The sequence below is a fragment of the Stegastes partitus genome, unplaced genomic scaffold, assembly GCF_000690725.1.
Source record: "Stegastes partitus isolate 25-593 unplaced genomic scaffold, Stegastes_partitus-1.0.2 Scaffold265, whole genome shotgun sequence".
NCBI classification, from domain to species: domain Eukaryota; kingdom Metazoa; phylum Chordata; class Actinopteri; family Pomacentridae; genus Stegastes; species Stegastes partitus.
Genome location: NW_007577996.1, coordinates 399,678 through 426,851, shown reverse-complemented (window position 1 = coordinate 426,851; position 27,174 = coordinate 399,678). Strand labels below are relative to the sequence as shown.

The 27,174-nt window shown below is 40.3% G+C and overlaps 1 protein-coding gene across 1 annotated transcript in view; it reads right to left on the bottom strand.

The window, feature by feature from the left end:
* The window catches only part of il1rapl2 (interleukin 1 receptor accessory protein-like 2), a 487,645-nt gene that overhangs the window by 86,159 nt on the left and 374,312 nt on the right, over window positions 1–27,174 (bottom strand). Inside the window, exon 6 of the mRNA XM_008282278.1 lies at window positions 21,566–21,640. Coding sequence (XP_008280500.1) covers window positions 21,566–21,640 — 75 coding nt within the window. The remainder of the gene's footprint in view (window positions 1–21,565; window positions 21,641–27,174) is intronic.

Sequence of the window (27,174 nt, the reverse complement as noted above, 5' to 3'; positions counted from 1 at the left end):
GACAATTTAGAATCACCAATTAACCTCAACATGTTTTTGGACTGTGTGGGAGGAAGCCGGGGCACGGGGAGAACATGCAAACTCCACGCAGAAAGATTCCGGTGCCCCCACCAGGACGCCAACCGGCGACCTTCTTGCTGCGAGGCAACAGTGCTACCAACTGCGCCACCCTACAGCCCTGTGAGTCATATGCAGGGGAAAAAACACTTTCGTCTTGTCACTGTATCCTCTGCACTGAGAGTCACAGCGTTTTAGGCTAAACCCAGCATGAGACCAAGTCCGACAACATCAAGTGAACTAAGTTCACAATTTACATTTTATGGAAATTAGGGTCTGAAAAACGTGTGGAATTTTGAAATTTCAAATGTGTAGGAACCCTGTACGACATCTTTTTAAATCTGTGACTAACAATAGAGCTTATGGGCAATTTTCTGTTCTGCACAAGTGGCCGCTTATACATTGGACACATCCACTTGGTCTGTTGTTAATATAAAAATATTTAATCGTGCAGATTTTAGTTTAGGGCGAGGATTAGGCTTTTTTTTTCTTGCTGTAGTTAGAGAAGGTTGAGAGAGGTTTGCCTGGAGGACGGCGGCGAGGAAGCGGCCTCACATTGAGATGTGTCTAATAATTTGTCCATCTTATGTATATTTTGACTTTGGGCTTCATATCCAGCCAGAGGAGACACTTCAAACATTATATCTGTGCGTGTAAGTCAGAAGTCCAACTCTGGAAATAAGGACACACAAAAAAGATGAATTAAAACAGGAAGGAGCAGATGGTTCTGGCCTTTGGGGTGGTCGGCTGTGAGCTGAATACAGAGCCGGGAATCAGGAAAGGAGAAAGCAAAAGTAAACCCACATGAGGTTCGGAGTGCTAATAGTTTCGGTCTCGGCGGTGTTAGCATGTGTGTGTGTTGGGGAGTTGGTGGGGGGGATTCATGACAGAACTGGGTGGCAGGTGATGGCTGACTGACAGCTGTTACCCAAGGGTCCCCAAACATCCAGGAGTGTTCTACTTCTGCAGCCAGCGGTTAGCAAAGTAAACCGAAGAGAGGAACGCTTGTAAAACTTAATTTGGTCCCCGAATTGTTTGAGTCATCCGTGGTTTGAACAGCTGGGGGGCCTTACAATGACTGGACGCTTTTAATTTTGTGTATGGTTTCAGGCTGTTGTAGCTGTTCCCAGTTGAGCAGGTGCAGATAGACTGGAGAGAAAGTTTGGGTAATTTGTTTGATGAGATTTAAGTTTTTTCTTTTCCCAGCCAAACTGCCTTAACTCGACGATTAAAAGAACACATTGTTTGTAATGACTCTCCAGGGTGACACACACACATTTTCTGATCCAACCGTTCGATGAACAGGTCGTCATCATTTGCTTGCGGCTTTGAAAAAAAAAAGTTAAACAAACTCTGGCCTGTGCTCTTCCTCTGCTGTGGATAAGGTTCTGCCGGGTTTAGAGTAAAAAATTGCTTGGGCAGTGTTCGAGAAAGATTGTGGTTCGGATTAAAATAACTACTTCTAAAGCTGGAATTAGACTTCTCCAAAGATACACCTCGCTATCTTGCAGAAGAGCTGACGCAATAGTGGTCTTAAGAACATGTTGTACCGGCCGGTGAGTCGATCAAAGCCGGTTTGGTGGTTTAACGCTGTTTGCAGGCAAAATAGGTAGAAAAAAAAAAACACAACACGACACTGGATGAACAGAAACAGCCATGAAATAGAATGATGTAACTTTGGTTAAATCAATGGCTGCATTGTTTGAAGTTGGGGAATGATTGTTGTAAAAGAAACCAAAGCAACAGGAGTCACCTGCAGAGGCGCCAAATGTTGGACTGTTGCTTCGTAAAAATGAGTATTTAAGTATAACTAATGAAGTAAAAGCAGTCAATGCAGTGAATACCTGAGATGCTTGAATAAAAAAGTTGTTCCTAAAAAAAAAAAAAAAAAAAAAAAAAAAACTTGGTATAATTCCTCAGGTTCTCTTCAATTAAAGGAGAGAAGGAAGTTTTTCTTTAGTATTTCTCATAATTAGTGTTTCTCAAGTAAGGCTGCAGCTAAACATTATGTTTATTGTTCATTCAGTTGCTGAATATTTTCTTGATTAATTGATCAGTTGTTTGACATTTTTTAAAAATAATTCTCTGACATTTAATTTACCAATCAGACCTCAAATATTTTGTTTTGTCCACAATTCAAAGATATTCATGGAAGAAAATGATCAAATTTAAGAAGCTAGAAACAAATTAAGACTTTTTTTTCCTTAAAAAAATAAAATAAAATAAAAATACTCAAAGCAGTTAAGATTATAATATAACATAATAAATGTGGAGGGAAAATATAAATACATATTTCGGTGTTATTTTACACACATTGTGGTACATATAAATTACATTAATACTTAGTTTTCATATCTTAACAAATTCAAACAAGTTGTAATTTTAAGATGAGATTGTCTCTGTAAATGATCTGCTGGGACAGTTTCATTGTGGTTTCTTTAAGCTTAAAATTTTACTAGTTTATGGAATTTTTTTCTTTAAAGGCCACTTTTCTTAACATAATTTTCCTCATACTGTCAGCAAGAAATCCTGACTTAAATACACCAAGTGTTCCAGTTTTATTCCCATCTACTGTGTATTTGTTTTTAGAACATTTGATTCCCAAAATGTATTTTTCTTTTCTGCCTGTTGACTGTATTTTCTAATCGACAAATAGAGAAATCCAAAGTCCTCTGACTAAAAACCTCTGACTCTATCATGTCTCTGAAATGAAGCAAGAATTTTGATCCTGGCTTTATTCAGCATTCAGATAAATAACATCTCATCATATTTAAACATAAAATTTTAGCTTGAAATCCAAAAAACAAACAAACAGTAACCTTATTGAAAGTAATTAACATGTTGGTGTCTAAAAACTGAACCACTTTGAGCGTCGCTGCCCTTCAAGAAACTTGCTGAGCATCGCCGTGTTGAGGTCATCCGAACCAGATGAGCAGCGTCGCCTATTGTAGCAGGAGGGTGAGTGACAGAGACCTCTTAACCTCCATTACACATCTAAAAGTGATAGAAACAAACTATTCCACTTAAGATGCCTCTACGACTGCTGTCCTCCTGCTCCTGCTCCCACAGCTGTTAAAGGTGTGAAAATGTTAAGAGGGATGAAAAAAGAAAACAGAAAAAACTGCTGCCCTTAGAGAGCAAACACACACACACACACACGGGCACTAAATGCAGCCATGGACTTACATGCACTGTAATGAATCTGTGCAGAGGAGAAGATTTTATTGCGAGGGTGAAACAGGAAGTGTGCACCTTAGAGCTAAAATTAACTATAAGGCAGCAGACGTTTTTCTGGGTCGACTCCAGAGCCCACAACAAGACATAAGAAGTGTTAAACCAGTTTAAATTAGACGAAGATGGGCTGTTGTTAAGGAATAAAAACTCATATTGTGAATGAATGCTTGTTCTAAATGAATAGTCAGAGTTTGTGTTCAGTACCTGGAGGTCTGAACTCATCCGCAACCAGAGAAAGTCACTGAATACGAGCAACTCTCTGGGGAAGTTGAGGATTATCAGCGGATTATACAAATGAGTAACTGTACACAAATATACCCAGACATGATTTAAAGCTTTGTTTATACATCCAGCACATGAGCCTGGTTTGCACTTGTTTCCTCCACAGCTGGATGAACTGTGTGGAAACCAGAATGCAACTCAAAAAAAGACCTTCACGAACCAGGCTGGGAGCTCATTTTTCGCTCCAGAGGATTCTTACTCGTGGCCACTGAGTTACATCTGTAAGCAACTGTTTCATACAGCGGCGGCAGCTTTCCACAGCGCAGGAGACCGAACGTTCACATCAAATATACCTGCCACAGCTGCAATTTCTTGCTTCAGTATCTGTGAATGACAGTTTTATTTCTCTTGTTGCACTGACTAAATAGGGGACCAATAAGAGGTCAGGATACGTGGCTGAAGTTTAAACCAGAGCTCTGGAAGTGTGACGCAACCTGGCGACGGATGAAGGACAAATGCATTCAGTCACCTGTTAAAACTGGAGTAGATGGACGACCCAGCAGTCAGTGGAGGACCAGAGAAACACTGAAGAGGACGTTTGCATCTGATCAGCAGTGAAAAGGAAGTGGACTGACCATCAGTCATCTTGACGACCATAACACCAACGAAACCATCTACATGACAAATGGAAATCTGCAAGAATCACTGTTGAGAGCTTCAGTCTACCAACAAGTACACTTAATGCTTTTTTAGCCAAACTTTACAATAGAGGTTTAAGCAATAGCCTCCAACTAATGTGGCAACATGGTGGAGGTCTAGACTCATGTGGAGAAACATAAAAACCTCCAAATTCTTTGATTTTAAGCAGGTTTGTCTCCCTTATGTACGTTTCTATACAACTAAACCGCAGCATCAATTATGTTTTAAGGGGAAAACATATTGTCTGCCGGATTGCATTCGTTAATGATGTATGAACATATTCTTCACATTTATTGTATCGCTTTCAATCAGCCAATCAAATACAATCGATGGCACTCATCTTGCCAGTAGACCAGAAAACAGAGGAGCAGATTTGAACCTGTTGTTAAAAGGTCGGACCCTAACCCTAACCCTAACCCAAACTATGATATCTCGTAAACTTAACCAGGTTTTGGTGCCTAAACCAAACAACAAGTGAAAAACAAAAGTCTCAAACATGTTGGAATGAAATTTAAGTGTAAGAATAACGGTCTGCTGGGTGAAAGTTGTTGCTCATTTACGCTTCCATCCTTCCTTCCTGCCTCTTTCAGTGAGCGTTCGAGTGTCCAAGACTATTCATGAGTCCGCTAAGATCCATAAATTTCATCTTCTCCCCAAGTCGGTGGAGACTCCTCCATGAGCAGCCCAAAGCTTTTGTCCATGTACCTACTACACTACAGGGATGTACATGCTTGTCAGTTGTGTGTCTGCCTGGAAAACATGGATGTGACTTCTACATCCCGTGCATGTCTTTCCTTTTGTTGACATGTCTGTATTTCAATGCAGTTTGGCTGTATAGAAAGTTAATTTTGGGGTGATAGATTTAGCTTCAGCCAGACCTCAAGCAGTTCCATGAATTGTGTTTTTTCATCTACGTAAAATCAAGAGAGAAAGAAATCAAGTTAAACACATCAAGGCTGTGCTCTGAACTGTCTTCAAATTGGCCAAAGATCAAAATATTTTAGTGGACTTTGGTGCAAATTGTTCAGCTAAACCCTGCATTCTTTGGGCTTTAAAAGTTCTGTCTTTATGATGTTAGCGAGGTGCAGTTTAGAACTTTACTGACTGTGTGATCAACTACAACTGGACTGATCGGACACATTGGATTTTAAACTCTATAATTCAACATTACGAAGACTCAGGAAGAAAGAAAAAAACTTACAACACACCTACAATACACCTTTAAAGCATTCCATCTCATATAACAAACCTGTAGCGCCCCTGATTGCTGTCCAGGTTCTGTATCACTACATGATGGAGAACCAACCCCACTCACACTCGCAGCCATCAATCCGTTCACTTTCACTCTCACACGCGCTCTGGTTTAGGTAGATTTTCAAAGGGGATTTTGTCTTAATAAAAATCCAATTGTGGCTCCACAGGATTCTTATCCCACAGAGAGAGTGAGAGTTTGAAGACGACAGAGAGGAAGTGGAAATACAGCAGGAGAAATAATTAGACAGTGATGGAGACACGGAGACGACAGCGAACCCGACAGCGGGGGATGCTGGGTTTTTGGTTTTTTTTTCAGCCTCAGAACTCTTTTCTATTGTTCTTAACATTTGACCAAACATTTGAGGCTCTTTGAATCATACTAATATTGTTCATATCAGTGGGAATTACAGTGTAAAACAAACTAATTAAACTTGGCAGCGCTGGAAACACGCTTCTCAGAGAATCCTGGCCGCAGTATAAACCACCATAAATTGATTGGTTCTGTTTTTAAATGAAGCAACCAAGATGAAAATTTAATGACTGCTGTGTGAAATTACATAATTGCAGCCACTTTTAATCAAAAATCACCAAAATATGCAAATAATTTTAATAGCAAAGAGAGACCAGCATGTAAATAAATGAATAAACATGAAGCGTGAGCCCCCTGAATGGCTTTTCTGGCTCTGAGGAATAAACATCCTACATGAACACCGACTGCATTTCTGCGAGTTTGAACACTGTTGGTGATTTTACATGAAGTATTTATGCATTTGTGTTGCTGTATTCTCTCCCTGGTTGGAAGTGGGCACGGCTCAGGGAGAAAAACGCTGATTCTTTTGTGCGTCAGAGGTTTTCAATGCTCGGATCAAATTGTGATGACGCTTGTGAAATATTTTTCTAAATCAAATGTCTTCACACCTTCGCAGTCCTGAGTCTCTGTCTTTAAGATTCTGTATCCGACACACAGCAGCAGATCATCCTAATGCTCATCGTCTCGCTGTGCTGAGTAGCTTTTCTCATCGAGTTCATATTTCTAACTGTAAAGCTTTAGTTTGTATTATTTTCAATATATCACACATAATTTTAGAATCAGTTTGTGGTTGGTCATTTGAAGTGTTAATAAAGGCTGTAGTCTCCAGAATGACTGGTTCATCGGTTGGTTCATTTGCTCTCAACCAAACAAATTCTCATTTGTCGTAGAATCGCTGGTGTTAGCTTCAAAAGGAGAAACGTGCCACATCAGCAGCCTTCAGGATTAAAACATTGTTTTCGGAAGAAAACCAGAATCCCAACTTCACACTGGCCAACCATAATTAACCTAAATGATATTTAATGACATTTATTTCACAGAAGACTTTGGTGTAGCTGCATGTTGCTCAAGCACATGCTTAAATAGCAACGTATAAACTTTGCAAACAGCAGTTTGTACATCCAATCGTGGCATCCATCCATCCATCTATACACCACTTAATCCTCACTAGGGTCGTTGGGGGCTGGAGTCTATCCCAGCTGACTCAGGGTGAAGGCAGGTTCACCTGGACAGGTCACCAGTCTATCACAGAATCACCAATTAACCTCAACATGTTTCTGGACTGTGGGAGGAAGCCGGAGAACCCGGAGAGAACCCACGCTGCACGGGGAGAACGGGGCGTCCTCACCACGATGCGAACCGGCGACCTTCTAGCTGCGGTGCTAACCACTGCTCCACCTTGCAGCCCCCAAACCGTGACACATCCTCTTAGAACTACAGCGAACTTGTCTGTGTTTTATCACTGGTTGAAGCAGTTCTACTTTCAGAAGCCATACAGGCGGCTAATCTGCTCTGAGCACAAAAAATAAGCAGGTTCAAGTTATTTATTCTGCTGCAAATACCAGCTTTTTGTGTTTATTTATTATTAATTTAGGCTAATAAGACTGACAAGCAGAGTTCACTCAACACACTGAGGTAGATTTACTACATTTAGGGTAACAAATAGATTTTTCCCACTGCAACAAATCGATTGCTTTAAGAGCAGGTACGATTTCAGTTGATTTTCTTTGTACAAATAAATCTGTTGTAGTTACACATAGTAGTTGTGTTTCTAAATGTTAGTTTGCATTGTTAGTGATAAAGTCCACCAACATATGTGACATAATGACGCATAGTGGATCTTGGGCATTTTAAAGAGGCAGCATTGTTGTATCAGTACGACGGTAAAGACCATGTAAAATTATGTCTCTGACGAAAAATCATAGAAAAAAAAACAAAAAAACAACCTGTGTAGTTGTTCTTTGAGTAGATTCCTGACCTCAAATATCAAATAAAAAGTCACTTTGAACAAAACTGTGGGACATTTATGATTAGCATGTTGTTAGTTTTACAACAAAAACCCACAGCTGTCAGTAAAAATATATGAGAATCTAAATCTTATGGACTATTTCTTCAAAATAGGAGGTTTTAGTGCACAATTAGCAGGAGCTAGCTTGTAGCTACAATAAAAAAAAATCTATGTTAATTATGACTTTGGATCAAAAGCAACATTGTTTTTGAACTTTTTGTCACATCTGGCGAAAATAAAACAAAGAACGACGAAAACAAAACCTCCAGAGTTCACGGTAAACATATGATGTTCATAGATGTAATAATCGCATCGTGTTGTTGTGAAATCATTTGTAGCCTAAAGCCTCCAAATGATGTTCATGTGATTCAAGAAACAGAAAAAAAAACTTGAAAGAGGCTGGAAAGAAGTGAACAGTATCCCCCCATGACTCTATACAAATGAATGTTGTTGTGAATTAATGAATAGTTACAGCCTCCAGGCATCGAATTATGCAATAATTAATTGCAGATATCACACACCGAATCCTTGTGAAATGGTGGGAAGAACCAGCAGACTTTCATTAAATCAAAGTCTTTCTTCAGAGGTCAGAGGTCAGCGTCGGGGCCTGCAGCTCTCCACTGGAAGATTCCTATAACTGAGCTTTGAAGCCACGTGAACCCTAAATAAGAAGGAATACTTTGTTAATAATCTGTACATCTTCTGGGTTTTAAACATTCATGCTGGAGCTTGAAAGGTGGCGCCTTTTCTGTACAACAAAGTAATATCATTTAGTGTTTACAGAAACCTCCTGCAGTGTTAACACTCTACTGTTAGTCTGTTCAACACAGTATTTTATCTACAACACACCTAAACTCACTACTTCTGTATCTCCTCCTCACAGCTTGAACATTAAGGAAGAACAATATTTATTGAATTGTTGGAATATTCCTTTAAAACCTAACAAACTCTAGGTGGATTACAGATAGACACCTCATGGATCCTTTGCACTACTTCCTATGTGTCTCCTGTTATATTTACCAAAACAGCTCATCTTCAAATGAACTTATTCTTTGGTTAAACTATTTCAAAGCTGCATTAATTAATTTTTAATATTGACTTGCTTGCTTGTAGCACCAGATAATTTCTCACAAATCAAAAGAGCATCTATCAGCTCGTTCTGACCTCCAACTTTTCCTGTTTTGATTCACTCTCCGTCGCTCTCAGGCTGCTGTCTTCAGTGATAAATAGCTTCCACTCACCTACTATACGCTACCTGTTCACAACCAAGTGCTGCTTTTGTAGAATGTCAACTGTTTCCTAGCATGTTTGTCACTTTAAAACCTGACCCTGTGTTTTTGTTGTGTTTGCTGCATGTTATTCTACCTTCACCACATTTAAAAATCAACTTTAGCATTGAGCGGGAACACTTTCTGAGCAAACTAAGCAACAACCAGGTTTAAAATCAGCAAATGATGAGGAATATTTCAATCAACGCCTCATATTTACATCAGTGGCAAACAGGAAAGAACTCCAGAGAGTCACCAAAATGGCTGAGAAGGTCATTGGGGGCCCTCTACCCACACTGGAGGACCTTCATGGCTCTTGTTGCCCCAGGAGAGCCAACACCATCCTAAAGGACTCTTACCACCTGGGCCACTTTCTGTTCGAGCTACTGCCGTCGGGCAGATGGTACAGGGCCATCAAAACCAGGATTAATAGACTGAAAACAACTTCTTTCCAACTGCTGTCAGAGCCTCTTTATCGTAATAAGTGCAATATATTGTTAATATGCAGCTGCCACTACCTCTGTGCAACATGCACTGTGCTTATTATTTAATTTCATCTTTATATATAGAGGTTTTATATATATTATATTATGTTGTATATAGTTGTTTACAAAGTTTTTATATATTTTTTGCACTGAAAGGCCTGCACCTTACTTTTCGTTGTACTCTTTGACAATAAAGCAAATCTGAATCTGAGTCAGCCACAACATTAAAACCACCTGATTGAACAGATCCTTTGGGTTCTGTGGCTCGTCCCAAAGTTAAGTTATGGGACTTTAGAACCAAACAAAAAAAAATATCAGATTAAACCTCTGTCTGTTTATTGTCTCCGTCTCTGCTGCATGTGAACTACAAACACATTACGGTTACACCGACTCATGTGGAATTCTACCATTTATAGCAAATTTATTCTTGTACCATTGCAGGAGACCCATTTAATTCCTGTTGTTAATTATATTAATTTCTGTATTTGTTTCCAAGCCACACTCTGTACAGGTGAGGAGGGGGCTGGCTTTTAAAAGGGAGGAAAGACTGTCATTGACCTCAACCTTCAAGAAAACGATGAATGGCGTCTATTCGGAAGAACAATGAAACTTCTGTACTGAAATATATTTTCTTTAATTTCAATAAACAGTGACCTTTGCTATTTTTTGTTTTTGTGGAAAGCTGTGCGTCTGACACAATTCCCCCACGCTCTCTTTGTGTGGCAGACAAAACACACATTTTGAGTTTTCGCCACATCATCTGTATATTTATAAGAATGCAGGATTAACAGCAGGTGGAATCTAATTTAAGGGTCACAAATCAAACCACTTTGCGACTCCTTTATCACAAACAGAACAAATGCTGTAACTCTACGACAACTCTCGCTGTTTCCGCTTTAATATTTACCCGTGGTCTCGTTCACATCCAGCTGTCTCTTTGAATGTTTCTTCTACATTTGTCAGGAAACTCAGTCAGCTTCACATATTCACAGGCTTAACCGGTGCTTGACCCGAGGCAGCGACACGACTGGTTCAATTTCCCTGCTAATATCTTCCTGACCTCCCTGCCAGCTACTTAAACCTGCGACCTTGCAGTCCGCTTCTTCTTCAAACCTCAGGTTTTTTTTTTCCCTCGCCGCTGTTATTTCTGCCCGTAAGAAGGCGGCGAAACAGGTTGTGCGTCTGACCGCCTCACCTCCGTCGCACACATCCCTCACCCTCTTCATCTCCCCTCGCCTCTCCTCCCATCAGTCCCTCCTCCTCCATCAAGGTTGTAAACAAAAGCTGTTTACCATATTCATGAGTCCCCCAGATGACTGAAGGAAAGAAAGGACAAAATCCATTCTTTATCGCGCTTTCATCGCATATTGATCATCCGTTCACCTGCAATTATTTTCCCAATCCCTTTGATGCCCTCTCTCCTCCCTCACAACTTTTATTTTCTCTCTATTTTCTCTCTCTCGGCTCCGTCGGCAGCCTGTTTATGTCAGAGCATGGAGACAGCTGTGAGCCGGCGCCGGTGTGCGACTGTGAGTTTGCACATTATGACACTGATGGAAAGGCTAAACACCTTGTACTGTATTATGTAATGTGATAGTTTGGGTCTCGTGTGTGTGTGTTTTGTGTTGTGAACGGAGAGATTGATGAAGACGAGAACAATGTGTTTGTGTGTTGACAATGACAAAGAGGCGACTCAGGTGCTCTCACAATCCTCTAATTGGCAGGTGTGTTTGTGTTTTTGTGTGTCCTTGAGTGCCCTTCCTTTCCTGCTACCGTCCCTTCCTAAAACAAGTTTCTTTTTCTGTTGCTTCTTCTTCTTCTGTACAGTCAAACTTGAACAACTCTATCTAGCATGTCCAAGGCCAACAAGTGTCTCAGTTGGGCTGTACTACGGAGAGACATTTGTGGGTTATCGAGGTATGTTGAACCTAAAGTCAGAGTTTTCAGTGTCACAAAGGTGGTTCCCTTTTAAACTGCTAGATCTCCATGGCAACTAATGCTGTGGAGCTAGATCTCCATGGTAACTGATGCTGTGGAGTTAGATCTCCATGGTAACTGATGCTGTGGAGCTACATCTCCATGGTAACTGATGCTGTGGAGTTAGATCTCCATGGTAACTGATGCTGTGGAGCTAGATCTCCATGGTAACTGATTCTGTGGAGCTAGATCTCCATGGTAACTGATGCGGTGGAGCTAACCTGGTCCAGGTTATGTTCAGAGTTTTGGATTTAAATCGTCTCCCTTTAACCAGATCGTTTCCTGGTTATTATTTATGAGCGATACAGATTCTCAGCTGAAGGAATGTGTTTTATCTGCAAACATGTTGATCTGTACATTACGAATATCACTGAATGAAGTCGTGTAGTTACAGTACCGTACACTGTAAATATTGCATTGCGTTGCCATGGGAACCAGACATGTATTTATGCATAAATCACATAAATATGTTTTTATGTCACGTCCGTTCACACTGCTCATACTGCCGCTGAGTATTTATTGATTACCTATGCAGCTGGTATCTATTACAGAAAATATTCAATCAATAACATTAATTTTGCTTTAATTGGGCAAAAACTAAAGTGATTTCCTGCATTATGGGACAGTGTCAGACCTGAATGCACCTCAATACAAGATCAGGTTTAAATGCATTAACTTTAACTTTAACATGCAGCTGTCAGTTGGAAATCAGCAGCTGCATCAGTAAAATATATCTGAACACGTTTAACAGTTTTCTACCAGCATTCCTGTCTTGCACCATTTGCATTAGCAGCACTTTTAATCATCATAATTTTTATATTAATCATTGTTTTCCATTAAAACAACATGTTGACTGAAGCAGCTGCACACGATCGTTTCATTTGGTGCAGAAGAAGAGTCACGTGACGCGTTAAAGGCCCCTTTCTATGTGAACAGAGTCTGAAGCAGAAAGTCTGAGTTGACAAAGACAGTTGAAAACCACCTTTGTGATACCTGCTATCTCTGACTGGGGCTTTAGTTTTTGCTGACTTACACAAAGAAAGCCTGGCTATGTCAAACTTGCTTCGTAGTACACTACTCAAGATACGTTGCTTTGCTGTGTTTTCGTGCTGGTAGATGGCATTAAAAACAAAACATTGATTCCCAGCATATGAACACATGGTTTGGAAGCCAAATGGAAAGATAATTACAATACGAGTTCTGATTTATGAAACTGAAACTCAAGTATTCTGGATATCGCATCACTTTAAACTGACCATTCCTAATGTGTAATTATATATGATCAGACATTCACGACTATCCCATGATGTGAAGTTTAAATCATCACACTAAATGACTGAATGATCTGTTTCTTAGCTAGTTAGCTCGAATCTGCTGGTTCCAGGTAAAGGCCACCAGCAAGAAACAAGAAGCCTGATGTTCCTCTGTCTGCTCTCATTCACTGTTTGTTCCAGATTTTCTTCTTTTCTTTAAATCAATCTGCCCTCCTCGTTTCTAACCATCTTACCTCCTCCTTGGTTGTTTCATTGGTGTTTAAGCTTCTCCTATTTCTCTATTTGCTCTCTTTTTTTCCCCTCAGTCATCCGTCTTCTTTTCAAGCTCTTTCTACTTTCATGTATTCTGAATTTCTTGCTCACCTCAGCCTTTCTATTCTTCAGCTTCCCCCTTCTTTACATATTTTTTTTTTGCTACACCTTCTTCCCACCCTTCCTTTGTCTCGCTATTACTTCTAAATTCTCCCGTACTTTCCTTTATTCCTCGCCTACTGTCCTCCTTTCCCTCCTCTCGCTACTCCTTTCCACTGCTCCTCTCTCTCCCTTAATCCATCTTTAATTCCATTTATTTCCCAGCACCAGTTTTCAGGTTTTATTACAGAGATAAGGTTTGTATCACCCTTAACCGGGGAAGCAAAAAAATAAAAAATAAAAGAATAAATCACCGCGTGGTTCTGTTGCGGATAATTTGACACTCTGGAGCTCCGGCGCTGCGTTATTCTGCTGCGAATTACACGGCCGAGGATGACTAACAACTCTCTCTCTCTTTCCCTCTAACGGATCGAAAATCTGAAATATAAAGAAGTAAAAAAGACCTTTCTTGCATTCATTTGGCGCCGTTCCCCTCCCACCTCACATTATCTCTCGGTGGCAGTTTGAAAGGGGAATAATGACATGACGCATCGTCATTTTAAAGCAGGAACCGAACGAGCCCGAAAAAGGAAGACAAAGGGACAGTTAGCGATAGAGGGAGCGAGCGACGGAGGGGACGATGGACGGATGGAAAGGGAGGCAAGATAGAGGCCGACACCTCGCGAGGGGAGACAGACGCGGGGAGATAAATTCGATGGGGAGAAGAAAAAGAGACAGAGACGGACGGGAAAAGAGAGACAAGAGGGGAGGCAGAAGGAAGAAGACAGAAACCCTGCCTCCTTATCTCCCCCCTGCCTTTCACAGCCAGCCCTCAAACTGGCATCTAATACCACTCTGTGTGCACAAGTATCAGTGAGCGCCACTTGTTTGTATGGATGCAGGGTCCAAGCTCAAGACTGCAGCTAATGAAAATTTCCATTATGAATAAATCAATATATTATTTCTTCAATTTATGCGGGAATCATTTACTGACATGTCAGGGAGTGTGAGGACCTAAAATATTAATCAGATATCAGAAATACGTTCTCTGTCAGTCGGCTACTTGGTTAATAGTCTCAGAGTTTTGCGTGTCTCGGCTGCGTGCGTCTTTGAGGTTGTTTAATCTGCATAATGCCAGAAATGAGCAGCGTGTTGCCCCGTCTACACGCGTGTCAGTGGACACGTGTTTGAGCGTTCGTTAAGGTGATTTCCATGATGGCTGTTTAATTTCCCAGAGTGCTCGGTGCGTCGGCAGCGAATGAGACGGCTGAGGGCAGGTGTCAGGTGGGCTTCGGTAAGACACACAATCACACAGGACAGTTTAGATCATAGGAATAAGAATAATCTGTTGCAGTGTTTTTGGACAAGAACAAAGACAAAGAAGAAGAAAAACTAAAAGAAAAGAAGGATACTGAGGAAAACCACTGAACAACAAAAGGCTAATCCGCCCAAGTAGAGAGAGAAAGACCAGAAAAGAAAAAGTGGGAAAAAAAGAGTTAAACATGGTAAAAGATGTTCAAACTAAATCTGTACAGCAAGACCAGATAAAATAATAAAAGAGGTAAAAATGTCAGATCCAAGTTAGAAAAAAGAACAAGTGGAAGTAAAGAAAATGGAGGATAAAGCCATAAACATAAGGAAAAAAATAAAAATATTAGTATTAATAATTTTTTAAAAATATGCAAACAAGCAAATAAATAAAAGTAAAATATAATAAAATGAACAAATTAAATAAATGAATTAGATGATAAAAATAGACGACAAAGCGTCATATTAAAGTCAATAAAAATGGGTTTTAAGAAGTGATTTTATATTTATCCAGCAGTTCCATCTCCTCGGCAGGTCGCTCCAAAGCCACGTTCGATCACCCTAAGATTCCAGTCTCGACTTTGGGAATGCGATGTGCTGTTCCATCTGAAAACTTGGTCAAATCTAAGCTTTAAATCATCATATTTTGTCCAAATATGTGCCTTTTTAAAAACGAATTCACCAAGAATAAACCATTTGCACCAACCAGAATGATTAAAAACTATCTAAAGATGTGTCCCCTCGACACAACGTGGCCCCACATGAGGCTCTAAGGCTGCAAACAGGCTCATATGGGGTCAGCAAATAACTTGTTCAAGACCCTGACCAGCTTCAAAAGTGATCGGCAAAATCTTCTAATTAACTGCCACAGCCAATGGAGGGGAACCAGGATCAAGAGAGGGTGATGTCGTCTGTTAAAACCAGTAAATTCAAATGTTAAGTTTCATATTTTGTAGACTCAGCAGTATGTACAGATTGATATGAGGGACCGCAAACAGAGTAAAGCAACAAGCCAGCTCACTAATTAACATGTCCTTTGTTAAATATGCACAGAAAACAGAGTGTAAAAATAACACGCTGTGGATTTACACAAGTTTCTGTGCAGAGCTCGGGGCTGTGAGCTGATTTTGGCATAATGTCCAGACTGTACTATGACTTCTGGCGGGATCACGCGACGCCCCAAAAAGCTTCACTCCCGCATGCAATCATTGGAAAAAGGAGAAGCCGTAAAAATGGTGAATACATTTTTCTGAGTGCCACAAACAAACTGCAAAGTGACTCTTTTTTTTTTATCATCTGTTCGGTGCGGTTCCATTTTGTGAGTCCAGAAGAGTTGAATTATTTTATGTCGTTGGCGGGTGCCGGGAGGCGGCAGAGAGTTCAGGAGGTTCAGTCAGTGGAAGTCTCTATACGTTCCATCTCAAGCAGCTCAAAAGGGAGGCAGCACGGGAGACTAATGCGCTCAAACGATTTCTTGTAAGTCACAGTGACGCTGCCAAGCAGAAACTCCAGGAGAGCGCCGCTCCTCACAGGACCTGATCTCAATTTGTGGTTCTCGTGGTCAAACGGCAGGAAAGTTCCTCAGTTCCTAAAGAGCCTCTTGGTCCTCGGGCAAAGTCTGCGCAACGGAAAGGTCCAAATAACTGTATATATATACTGATTTTCCACCTCTTCTCCTGCAGAATCACATAAAATCTGCTACTTCTGTCTTGCGTCTTGGCTTCTTTATGTGAAGTTTCTAAGTTGCTAAGATTGCTGTATGACTCATTTCTCATAGTTTAGAAGATTCCAACAAATCTCCAATTTAGTTTCGTCACAACTCCACAATTGTAAGGTCAACAGTCTCGGGCTCTATTGATACGAGACACTTGAGAGAATTTTGATAAACAATAAGCGTCCTTGTCCCGATCACCAGACATGAGTGAGAGTCGAAAAACTCCACTTCTGCTTCTTTAGAGAAGAAATAACAGCTTCTTGTAACAAACAAGTCAGAGACAATGATGTTATTGGAGATGCTGACAAAAAAAATCTCAAGTGCAATTCAGTAAATCTAGCTATAATGAATTAAATCAAGTTTATTTATGCAGCATGTGCAAAAAGAAACAGTGTCTTATAGGAGTTAACAGATGTGCATCAACAGAAAAATGTGCAAAAAGGAATCAGTTTGTAACAGAAAAGATGATTACAAACTATAAGATAAAAGCTTAGGATAAAATACATTGAAATACTACAAATTAGGACCATTAAGAAACAGAAAAAGCCAATAAAAACATGTACATCCTGAGATTTTCCTTGAAAATGTAAATGTAGGAGAAATTTTTTATTGTGAGAAGTTTCTCTGAAGCTTTGGAGCAGCTACAGTAAAGAAGAAGCAGTTAGCAGCTGTTTGAAGGATATTATTTATTATTTTTAATCCTTTGCTAATTCTTTAATAACTCAATTAAATTTTAACATAAACCTAATTTACACCGTTTCCAAACAAAGTTAGACATTAGTTGTTAATTCATTCGTGCATTTCACCAAATGTAGTCTAAGGTGCCCAAAAATCCCATCGCCGGCCTTAAATCAAACCCAGGATGAGCTTTTAGCTGCAGGAAAGACGGATGGATCGATGACGGGAACATTTGACAATCCAGCAATTAGCCGAGCTCCACCGACTTTAAATATGACTGACATTTAGGTCCGAGAGCCGAGACGAGTCGCTGAAGGTAAATGATGAACCTCAGCACCGCGTAGAGCTCGTGATGAATGGAAGGAACATTTGACGTTCCCAGTTATTAAAATGAAACCGTGTTTAATTTATTAAGTCGTATCGCCGTTTGTCCTGCTTTGGTTTATGTGCGTTTCCACGACGCCGCTCTCACATTAATTTTCACTCTCCGGTTAACGTTCATCAGTTTGCTTTGTCAGTTCTATTCTACTGACTTTATACCAAGAAAAATAATGGAAACTCTCTCTCTCTTTTTAAATTTTTTAAAACTAATTACTCAATTAGTTTTTCCTTTGATTTTTCACAGAATAGACTTTTTTTTATTTCCCCACTTCACCTGCTTCTGATTAACCACGAAAGTTAAGAAATTGTAAATGAATTTAATAAGAGAAGAAGATGACAGAGAAATTATTAGGAAACTCTAAGTGTGTTTATAATGGCAGAATAGATAATATATTCCTTGTGGAGAACCTGCAGCACCAAAACTAATGTTATTGCTTCGTTAAAAAAAATACAGTCAAATTCCCAATAAATGTATTTGACATTTAGATAATGTATTTGCGTTCATTTTATACTCTCTGTGCTGCATTATACACCTACACAACCCAACTGTGCCGGGTTTTAAGGGATAAATCTACCAGGATAAGCACCATTATCTCTGATTTTATTTTATTTTTTTGAAATTTTCCCTATATCATAAATCGATCTTTAATTATGAGCTCTTTTTGTGCGCTTATTGCCCGTGGACCACACTGGTATAATAACAGGCAGCGTAATGAATTGTGTTCATCACCCCCAGCATTAAGGGAAAAAAAAAGAGTCTCAATAAAACAAATGAGGAATGAAGAGGAAAAGAAAGTACAGGAAGAATAAAGGGATGAGAAGGAAGTAAAAAAAAAAAAAAANAAAAAAAAAAAAAAAGTGGAAGAAGAAGAAGAGGAGGAAGAAGAAAATGAACAACATAACTGTGGCCGCTGATGTAAATCTCCCCCAGGTTAGAACAAGATGATAATTAAAAATGCACCGCGGGGTCACACTGTGGTTGTGTGAGTGTGTCGACGAGTGTGTGTGTCTTGCTGTGTGGTCTGTAAGTGTGTGTCTGTGTGTGCGCTGGGGGTGAGATTGCGGTGCCCATTAAAAGGTGTCCCTGCTGCAATCAGCGTACGGAGGCCTGAGGGCCTATTTGTTACTACATCAATCTGGAGTTAATGGAAACACGCAAACACACAAACAGCCGCGTACACACATCCCGACACGTCTCTGCCCACGGCGCTGACGCTGTCGGAGAGGCCGCCGAACAGCAGGACGCACGCATGCATCCTTACGCACTTAAACACACACACAGCAGCCGACCAGCTCACAACACAACCCTGCTCAGTCCACAACTAAACCCTAATGAGGGCCTTTTCATTCTTAATTCTTGTCTCCTTCATAGATTCATCCAACAGCTTATAGGTTTTTGTTAACCTCAATGATAACGGCGCTAAAATGACATTTCCGAGGCTGATGCCGATCCGAGCAACCTTTACGCTCAGTCTGGAAAGCATCCAGCAAAGATGAAGCAAAGTGAAAAGACTCAATTTGAAGCTGTCATAGTTTTGACCGTCTTCTAGGTCTCGTCAGGAGATAAGGCGCCGCCGCACCGAGTCCCGTGTGTGGGCTCTGCAAATGTTTGAGCACAAAGTAAATTGGATTGAGAACATATCTGCTCATAAGTCATTGTTAATCTCCGACTGGAGCAGATAAAGGAACAAAAACGCAGCAGGACTGGAGCGGATAGAGTGTGTTCTGACAGACGCTCACTGATCCGCCATCTTTCAGTGATCTGACCCAAGACACTGAAACGCTGCCAGCTCTATGGAGGCTCTTCTGTGGCCAAACCTGACCTCTGACCGTCCTACAGATGGAAGTAATGACCCATCAGGGTTCAGTAAAGTGGCTCTCTACTGAACTCTGAGAAACTATTGGAGTTGGAGGGGTGGTTTTGGTGAAGCAGCCACGTTTTCTGATCACAAACTGCATATAAAGGATGGACGAAGTGATGGAGTGTCAACTACTGGTTAGTGGACTGTCGTGAATCCCAAGTTTGCCATTTCGCTGTAACCTTCTTGGTCTGGAAAACTTGAATTTTGAAATCAGACAGAATGACAGAATGGTGGATTGTCTGAAGAAAACAAGAACACTGTGTGTGGTGACACAGCAGCAACCTGTCAATGACAAAGCAGCCTCACACTTAACACTAAACATAACTAATTTTGGCTTTCTATTCTAATGTTGTTTTTTTTCTTAACTTCACTTATATTGCTGTATTTTTTTTAACTTATATTTTGCTCTTGTTTTACTGTATTTATTATTTATTAGCCTTTTTCTTGAAAAACAAAACAAAACAAAACAAAACGGGACCCGAGTACTAATTTCACACCACAACCATGACTGTGAGCTGGCATGACAAATAAACTTCCTTGAATCCCTTGAAATATGCAAAGTTTATCGTCTATTTTACTCTAAATTGGACAATTATTTACAAAATTAGCATCATGCTGCATTCAACAAGTCTTGAAACTAGCAATTGAAACCATAAAGTCATTAGAAAAATGTTTACTGAGATAACAAATGAAATGAAAAATACTTTATTCATCCCAGAAGGGAAATTCAAATGAAGTAAGAAGAAGGATTATTCTCTCATAGACTTTTATTTGCAACCAGTCGCCCCCTGCTGGCTGATACAAAGACTGCAGCTTTAAGACGCTCCTATTTTGGCTTCACTTTTAAGTCCGTGAGGCCACATCCATCTTTTATATGCAGTCGATGTTTCCAATATACAACCACCACAAAAGAAATAATAGTAAACAAAGTTAGTCAACACAGTCGGGGAAGCATCACAAGGTGTTAGTTTCATACTGGACAGTTCTGCACCTCTTGATTTATGGCGAAACCCAAACTTCAATGCCAATGTAGGAAGTACTTTGGCCTTTATTTAGGGAAGTGGAGTGTGGAAGTCAAGGTGATGGATAGAGCAGCCGAGACAGGAATGTTTGCTTTCTCGTTGACCTTACCAAATTAAAATAAACGTTGTCATTGAGTGCAATCAAGTATCGAAAGTAAAAGCCTGGAAGAATATCTGTTGTTTAAGGCAGATAGGCAACCATAACTGGAATAATACAACCATATAGTAAGACACATTTAAGCTTTACAGTACTGCAATTACACATAACATGGTTATCCTCATGTATGTAGCTATAGAAGAGAAGCAAGAGCAGTTCCATCACAAAGGACACTGGAGAGAACAAAAAGGAAGACCCATTGCATTCTAGCATTAACACACAATTAAAGGTAAGGCCTGCAATTCTGGAAAAGTATGCTCAGTATTTAGCAAGTTAATATATTCACATAGTTAGCATGTGTCAGATTTACCTTCCCTCTTTCTCCTACTGACCCTTTACTTCCTTGCTCTTCCTCCCTTTCCTCCCTAAATAGTGAAGTACTGGAATAGCGATTGGTCCGAGCCACTTTGTTTCTCATTTACCGGTTCAGAGCTGTGTACGAAAACTTGATTTTCTTTCAGCACACACCATGGCATCAGCCAGCCAACCATGAGGAGGTATTGAATGAATGTGACAAGAAGTGCATTGGAATAAAATCATATTTATGCTTCTGAACACTAAGTTCATTTTATCAAAACAGAACAACCTCTTGTCCTACAGCCGATATCCAGTTGCCACAAACAGAGAAGAATCTCCGTAGTTAGCAGTGACAACAATCAATCATCAATTAAAGGAAAAGAAAAGAGCTTCACCTTCTAGATTGTCATGGACAGAAAATCAGTTGCCAATAATTGGAAATGGCGTTGGTGCATTAAGGAACCGTATGTAGCACCTCCATAATAATGATGGTGTCTAAGAAGACCACAAGAAGTGTGAACCAGAAGTTTGAGTGCTGATACACAATTAGCAAGTTGAAGCTCATACTTAGCGAAGCCATTTTCACTCCAGACAACCGGCTTCCTGTGACTTCCTGGATGTAAATCTACCAGGTGGCAGCAGACAGACGGGTTGGACCTTCCAGCTCACACTTGCATCACAAAGTAAACACAAAAAAAAAAACTTATTTCTATTCTTTAATCACTGCATCATCGCACACTGAACTATGACTCATGGTGCAGGTTTCTACTGCGGGGACTTCCTGAGAGTAAAAGTTCATTTATGCCTGAAGGTCACATTGAAGTGGCACTGATCACATCTGTTGTGACAACTCAAGTGTCCCAACAGAACCTGCTGTTCTATGGAGGAGCAACGAGCACTTTGCACCACAGATGAAGACACCGATCTACAGTAAAAACCGAGGAGCTTTGGAGGCTTTAACCTAAAAAAAATAAATAAAAAAGTTGAGGGGAGAAGTTGTTCCTTACCAGGCGTGATCTCTATCACTGTGTCTTGTCTCTCTGGGGGGAAAAGGACCTTTGGAGGCTGAGTGGTCTGGAGGGCTGGAGAGAAAAGAGACACAAGAGGAAGGTTGATTGTGAAGTTTTTCGTCTGGTGTAAAACATCATCCTGCAGATAACACGACAAATCTTGCACAGAAAAGACAAAAGCATGAGAGAGAATTCACTTTATGTCTCAATTTGTGCACATTCACTGCAACCATCAATCAAATGACATCGTAGAGTCGTCCTCAGATGTGTTGATATCCTTCCATTAAAGAAAAGGCAAAATTCACAATAGCCACTCAAATAACTAGAAACTGAAAAAAGTAATAATAAATAAAAATTTGCTAAATTATAATTTAGTGAAATAAGATGGTGCTTTTGTATTGTGGGTGAAAAGAATAATTTTAAAAAATATTTATATTTTTGTTGAACCACAATTCAAAAGCAATGTCGTGATTTTCATTTTTTAAAAATTTATTATTACTTTTGCTAATTTCAACGTATTTTAGTGACAGCTGTTTTTTCCCCTTTTTTTAATGGGAGGGTATGAATACATCTGAGGACGACTGTATGTATGACTTGCAGTGTTTCCGCGGAGCTCCACAGTCCACTGTTTTGTTAGGGACAGCCAGGAGGGACAGCTGACCTTCGCCCCACCAATTGATCACTGGCCCGCAGCGTCGCAAAGCCAAATATAAAGAGACTGGACCTCATCAACTGTCACATCTACTAGATGCCACAGAGGCAGCTCCGAGTACAGCTTGTCTCACCTAATGATTTCTTCTTGTCACTGCGCAGACAAACCCATTGACTGACTGCTTTTATACTCCGATGACCAGCAACACTCTCTGCTTCCACCTGATGCACCTTTCAATTTCACCTCACTGGACTCCGAACGCCAGAGCTCTCTGCCGTCCAACACCTTTTCACTCTCCACCTCCTGGTGCCTAACAATCCTCTGATGTCTCTCAGTATTCCAGTTCGTCTCTGGAGGCTGACCTATAACACATGCAATTTGTTCTGTGTCAGAGGTTGATTTCTAGAATCACACCCTGCATGCACAATTACGAGGCAAACTGTATTCCTCAGGATGAAGTTTGTTATTGAACGAATATAAACCATAATGCTGCTGAACCGTAAGCTTGAATGTTTAATAAGGAAAAAAGTAGGTTTACCAGCTGTTCAGAATTATTTCTTTTCTTGGTCTTTGCACTGTAAATCTCACATTTGTGAAGGGTCACAGGTACTTATATGGACTAAAGTCAGGGTGAGGAGGGGGCTGGACATTACTTGGTCATCTTTGAGTCCTCCTCCTGTTTAGCCAAGAACTAGAGAACTTGATTGCATGTGATGGATCCTGCATAAACATCTCCGTAGATTCTTGAATGCCACTGGTTGAAGAAGGTTCTTCCACAAACTGGCAGTCAGTTTAGAAGTTCATATCCAATCTGTCTTCAACCTGGAAAGTTCTAACTAGCTTTGAAACCTTTTAAAATCCCATCTTCCAGTATTTCTTGGCTGGGTTTGACACTTTAACTTGTAGATCTGATCCACTTCTTTACCTTTCTCTGAGCGCTTGGACATATGGATAGTCCTGGTATGGAATATTGTGGTAATATCTGCACTTATATTATCTAAAGCGCTTTGCAATGTGTTTCTTATTCATCCATTTACACACACATTCATACACCAATGGTGACAGAGCTGCCATTGCTGCCTGCTATTGGGAGCAACTTTGGGTTCAGTGTCTTGCCCGTGTGGACGGGATCGAACCGCCAACCTTGCGATTGGAGGACAACCCACTCTACCACCTGAACAACCTGAGTAAGTTGCCCTAAGTGCAGACCATTACCATATTCTGGTGCATTTTATTTTGCTCCTTTTATTCTCTACTTGCAAAACAACGTTTGATTGCCTGGATGTCGAGCTTTAGTAGTTTGGATATTTCTAAAGTGTTGCATCCATCTGAGAGTCATTATCTAATGTTTGACCTTTAAGTGTCTGTTAAACCTCTTGTGGCCTGTATGTTGTATTTTTTGGCAGCCCAGAGTGTTTTAGGAACTGATTTTAACTCTGGAGAATCGACTCTGAGGACTTGTTGGACATGTTTAACATCCATCATTTACCGAGCATGTGATTTCGATACCTTTTCCTAGAAGCTGCTAAACTGTGATTAAACTGCGCCTTTATTTCATTTTCCTCCCAATGTTAGAAACCAAGAGTTTTTTTTTTCAACCCCAGTTCTAGATCTTGCCCTTCCCTGTTCTGTGGTTCGGCTACAGAGGTGTGTGCTGGTGAGTCATGCTTTCTGTGGTAATGAGGCTGCCTCATAATTCTGCACACCTTCATATGAGGGATTAGTCGCTTTAGGCCACATTCTTCCTCACTGCACAAATACATGACGCCTGAAAGTGATTGGATCGAGTACGCTCTCAAGTTTGTATGACTTAGAGATGGAAAATGTGCATAGAAATAAAAAATGATAAGGTCACAAGAGTCACGGTGTATTCTGATAATTATACATGACATGGAAGCAGAATGTGAGGATATTTCACGTACACAAAGTGCAACATCTGCTAAGCTAATACCTGCTAATGCCTTCCATTCACACAATCTGGGCTTCATTGTCCAGGCTTCACATCAACAACCTCAGAAATCTGCCTGTTGGGTTGTATAGTTACTGACTAACTCAGAAGTTTTTTTTAATTGTCACATACTTTCTTAGGGGAGATGTGCTCAAGCAGCAAGATAAAGGTTGAAACCCTTTAATTCAACAAATGTTGACTTCAGAAGCAGGAAGGTGCAGCACACCACACTTACAGCCACGACATTAAAACCACCGACCGTTATTGTGTATAACATTGATCATTACGCTACAGTGGGAGGTTCTGCTGGATGTCTTGGGTTGTTGCATTCATGCAGATTCTCGTAGGTTAATCATAACAACTGGACTTGCTTGAGTTCCTTGAAGACGTTCCACCTCTCATCCAAGAGGCTTCATCAGCTCTGACTGACTAGTTGGGAGTTCCAGATACTTATGTCCTTAAGGAGCCATTAGACGTCTTCAAGAAACTCAAGCAAGTCCAGTTGCTACGATTAAACTACGAGAATAACCATGACCTGGATGACTGAGAACCTTCACAGACATTCATGCAGATGTTATTTTGATGTGTACCACCACCCTGAACATTGTTCCACTGATTCTCAAATGTCAGCCCTCAGGACAAAACAACACCACAAAAACTACACCAAACAGAGCAAGGAGTCCAAGACATTGACCTGGGAGCCAAACCTCCAGATGCACTCCTATAAGAACAAGTCTGGCACATGGAGACCCCCACAATCCACTAATACCAAATGATCTGCTGCCAACGGGCTGCGTCCAGACACCACAGGATAGCTTCCGGGTTCACATCTTTATGATCTAATTCATTGATGATAAAAGGGTGATGTACACAATATTAGGCAGGCAGGTGGTTTAAACATTGTGATAAATCTGTGTATGTTCTGATAAAAATGAGTCACTGTTCCTCAAATGTTTGCTCTTCAAATATTACTGCACTTATCATCATATTTTCTGTACCCATCAGACGTTAACAACCAGAACAGTGACAACAAAGCTGCATGTTCATGTCAGGAGGAGCTGAGTCTGTTTACTGACTTTTAATGTAACTTTAGTCTCTTAAATGCTCTTTCTGGGACTTTTTCAGTGCGACAGGGAAAATTCTACATGGATTTAGTTTTTCTTTCCCATCAATTTGTTGTCTTTTCTTCTTTTACTGTTCCCAGCCTTTTTCCTCCCCTCTAATAACCCCGTCAATCCCTCTATCACTCCATCCCTTTATCTGTTTCTCTGACAAGACTGATAGTTTCATTTGCATCCTGAAGGTTCTGCTGCGCCCTTTTAAGATTAATGAGACAACCCTTTCACCTCGACCTGCTACTATCCCGTCCTGTCCTCTGTTCCAACCCTTTTCCTGCTTTGGCACTATTTCCACATCATTTTTTTTCTCCCTCCCCTTGTTTTCAGTTTTATTTCTCCTTTAAAGTTTTTGAAAATGTGTTTTTTAGGCGGTCGGCTCATGATACTGCAAAGCCAGTGTGACTGTTGCTGGCTTTAACTGGTGTATCTACCTGCTCCTGACTGGTTTTTTTTGGTGACTCATTGTGAACTTGGCTGCGTCAAAGTGAGAAGGAGGCACAGTAGGAGTTGTGTCATAGTAATTAGGTGGTGGTGCAGTGCGTCTATCCTACGCGCATCTGTGTCTTTATCAAGGGAGACACCTGGAAAATCATTCTCCAAAGTCTGCAGTACGTTTGTGAGATAAACTGTCTTTTTTCTTTGATAGAATAATACCATTATGAGCATAATACTTCATCATTCGGACAACTTTTCCATCCGTCTTGTGGCTAGACGGAGTCCTACTGGCAATGAAATGACCAAGAATACGTCACAGCGTTGGACGCACCAACGCCATATGTCATTATTTAACAAAAGCCAGCTTTCTGTGGATAAAGGGAAATTGTGTATGTGAGTGTTCGAGGTCAGTGTTAACCTGAATTAAAATCTGAATATCAATAGGTGTGCAGCAAATAGATGATAATGACGGGGTTGCTGTTTGCTTTTAGCGCTCAGCTTCATAGAGACACAGTTTCTGAGATCTCTGAACTTTTTATAATGATTGCTTGTGCCGGAAATTACACGACTCTTTTGATGTGGAAAGTGCGTTTCGTGTCTGCGTATGTGTGCGTAAAGTGCCAATAAGTTGGAGGCAGTGGCTGATTTCAGTCACACTGCCCCAGGAAGAAGTGATTCACTCACAGCGGCTGATTTCAGGAACCAAAGGGACTTTTTGGCTTTGTGTTTCACCCACGTCTGAGAGGCCGTGGATATTATGCAAACCTTGATTGAGACAAAAATTTGGCATGCAACACGGGGGTTTTGCAGTCGGTTGTGTTGTTTTATAATTGTGTGATGTTTGAACTGATGCTGAAATGGAGACGTGCAAAGATAGAAAGGAAGAGACTGAAAATGCCGGAAAAGTACAAGCGCTGGGTCTGCTGGATGCTTTATTTTCTGCTTTGGAGAACGGAAAATAAATTCAAAGTGAAATCATTGTTTTGTTCAAGGGAAGTAGTGAACATTTGGTTGAGCAAAACTGAAAACAGATCCGGCTGGAAATGAGGTTTATTAGAAAAAAACTGTGGGCTGGAAAAAAAAAAAAAAACGTTATGATAAAAAATAGACTGAATAGTTCCCTGTCTTACATGCAACAATATTACATTTAATATTTTAAGATTTCTTGCTTTTCAGCTAACTTTGCTTTTTATCTGTATAGACCTAATCTAATAACAATCTATTTATGATTTTGTACTTTCTTAACATGTCCATATGATGTTTTTATATGACAGAACTTGAGAGAAAGATGCAGTAAACACCAAGGATGTCCATTTCTACCTCAAAACCTCAAAGACAGGGATTGAGACTTCTGGAGTCTCACATGTAACCGACCCAAGACACCAACATTGCCAACAAAAAACTTCTAACTGTGTAACTTTGCTACACAGAGATGAGGTTTTCGGGGTTAAAT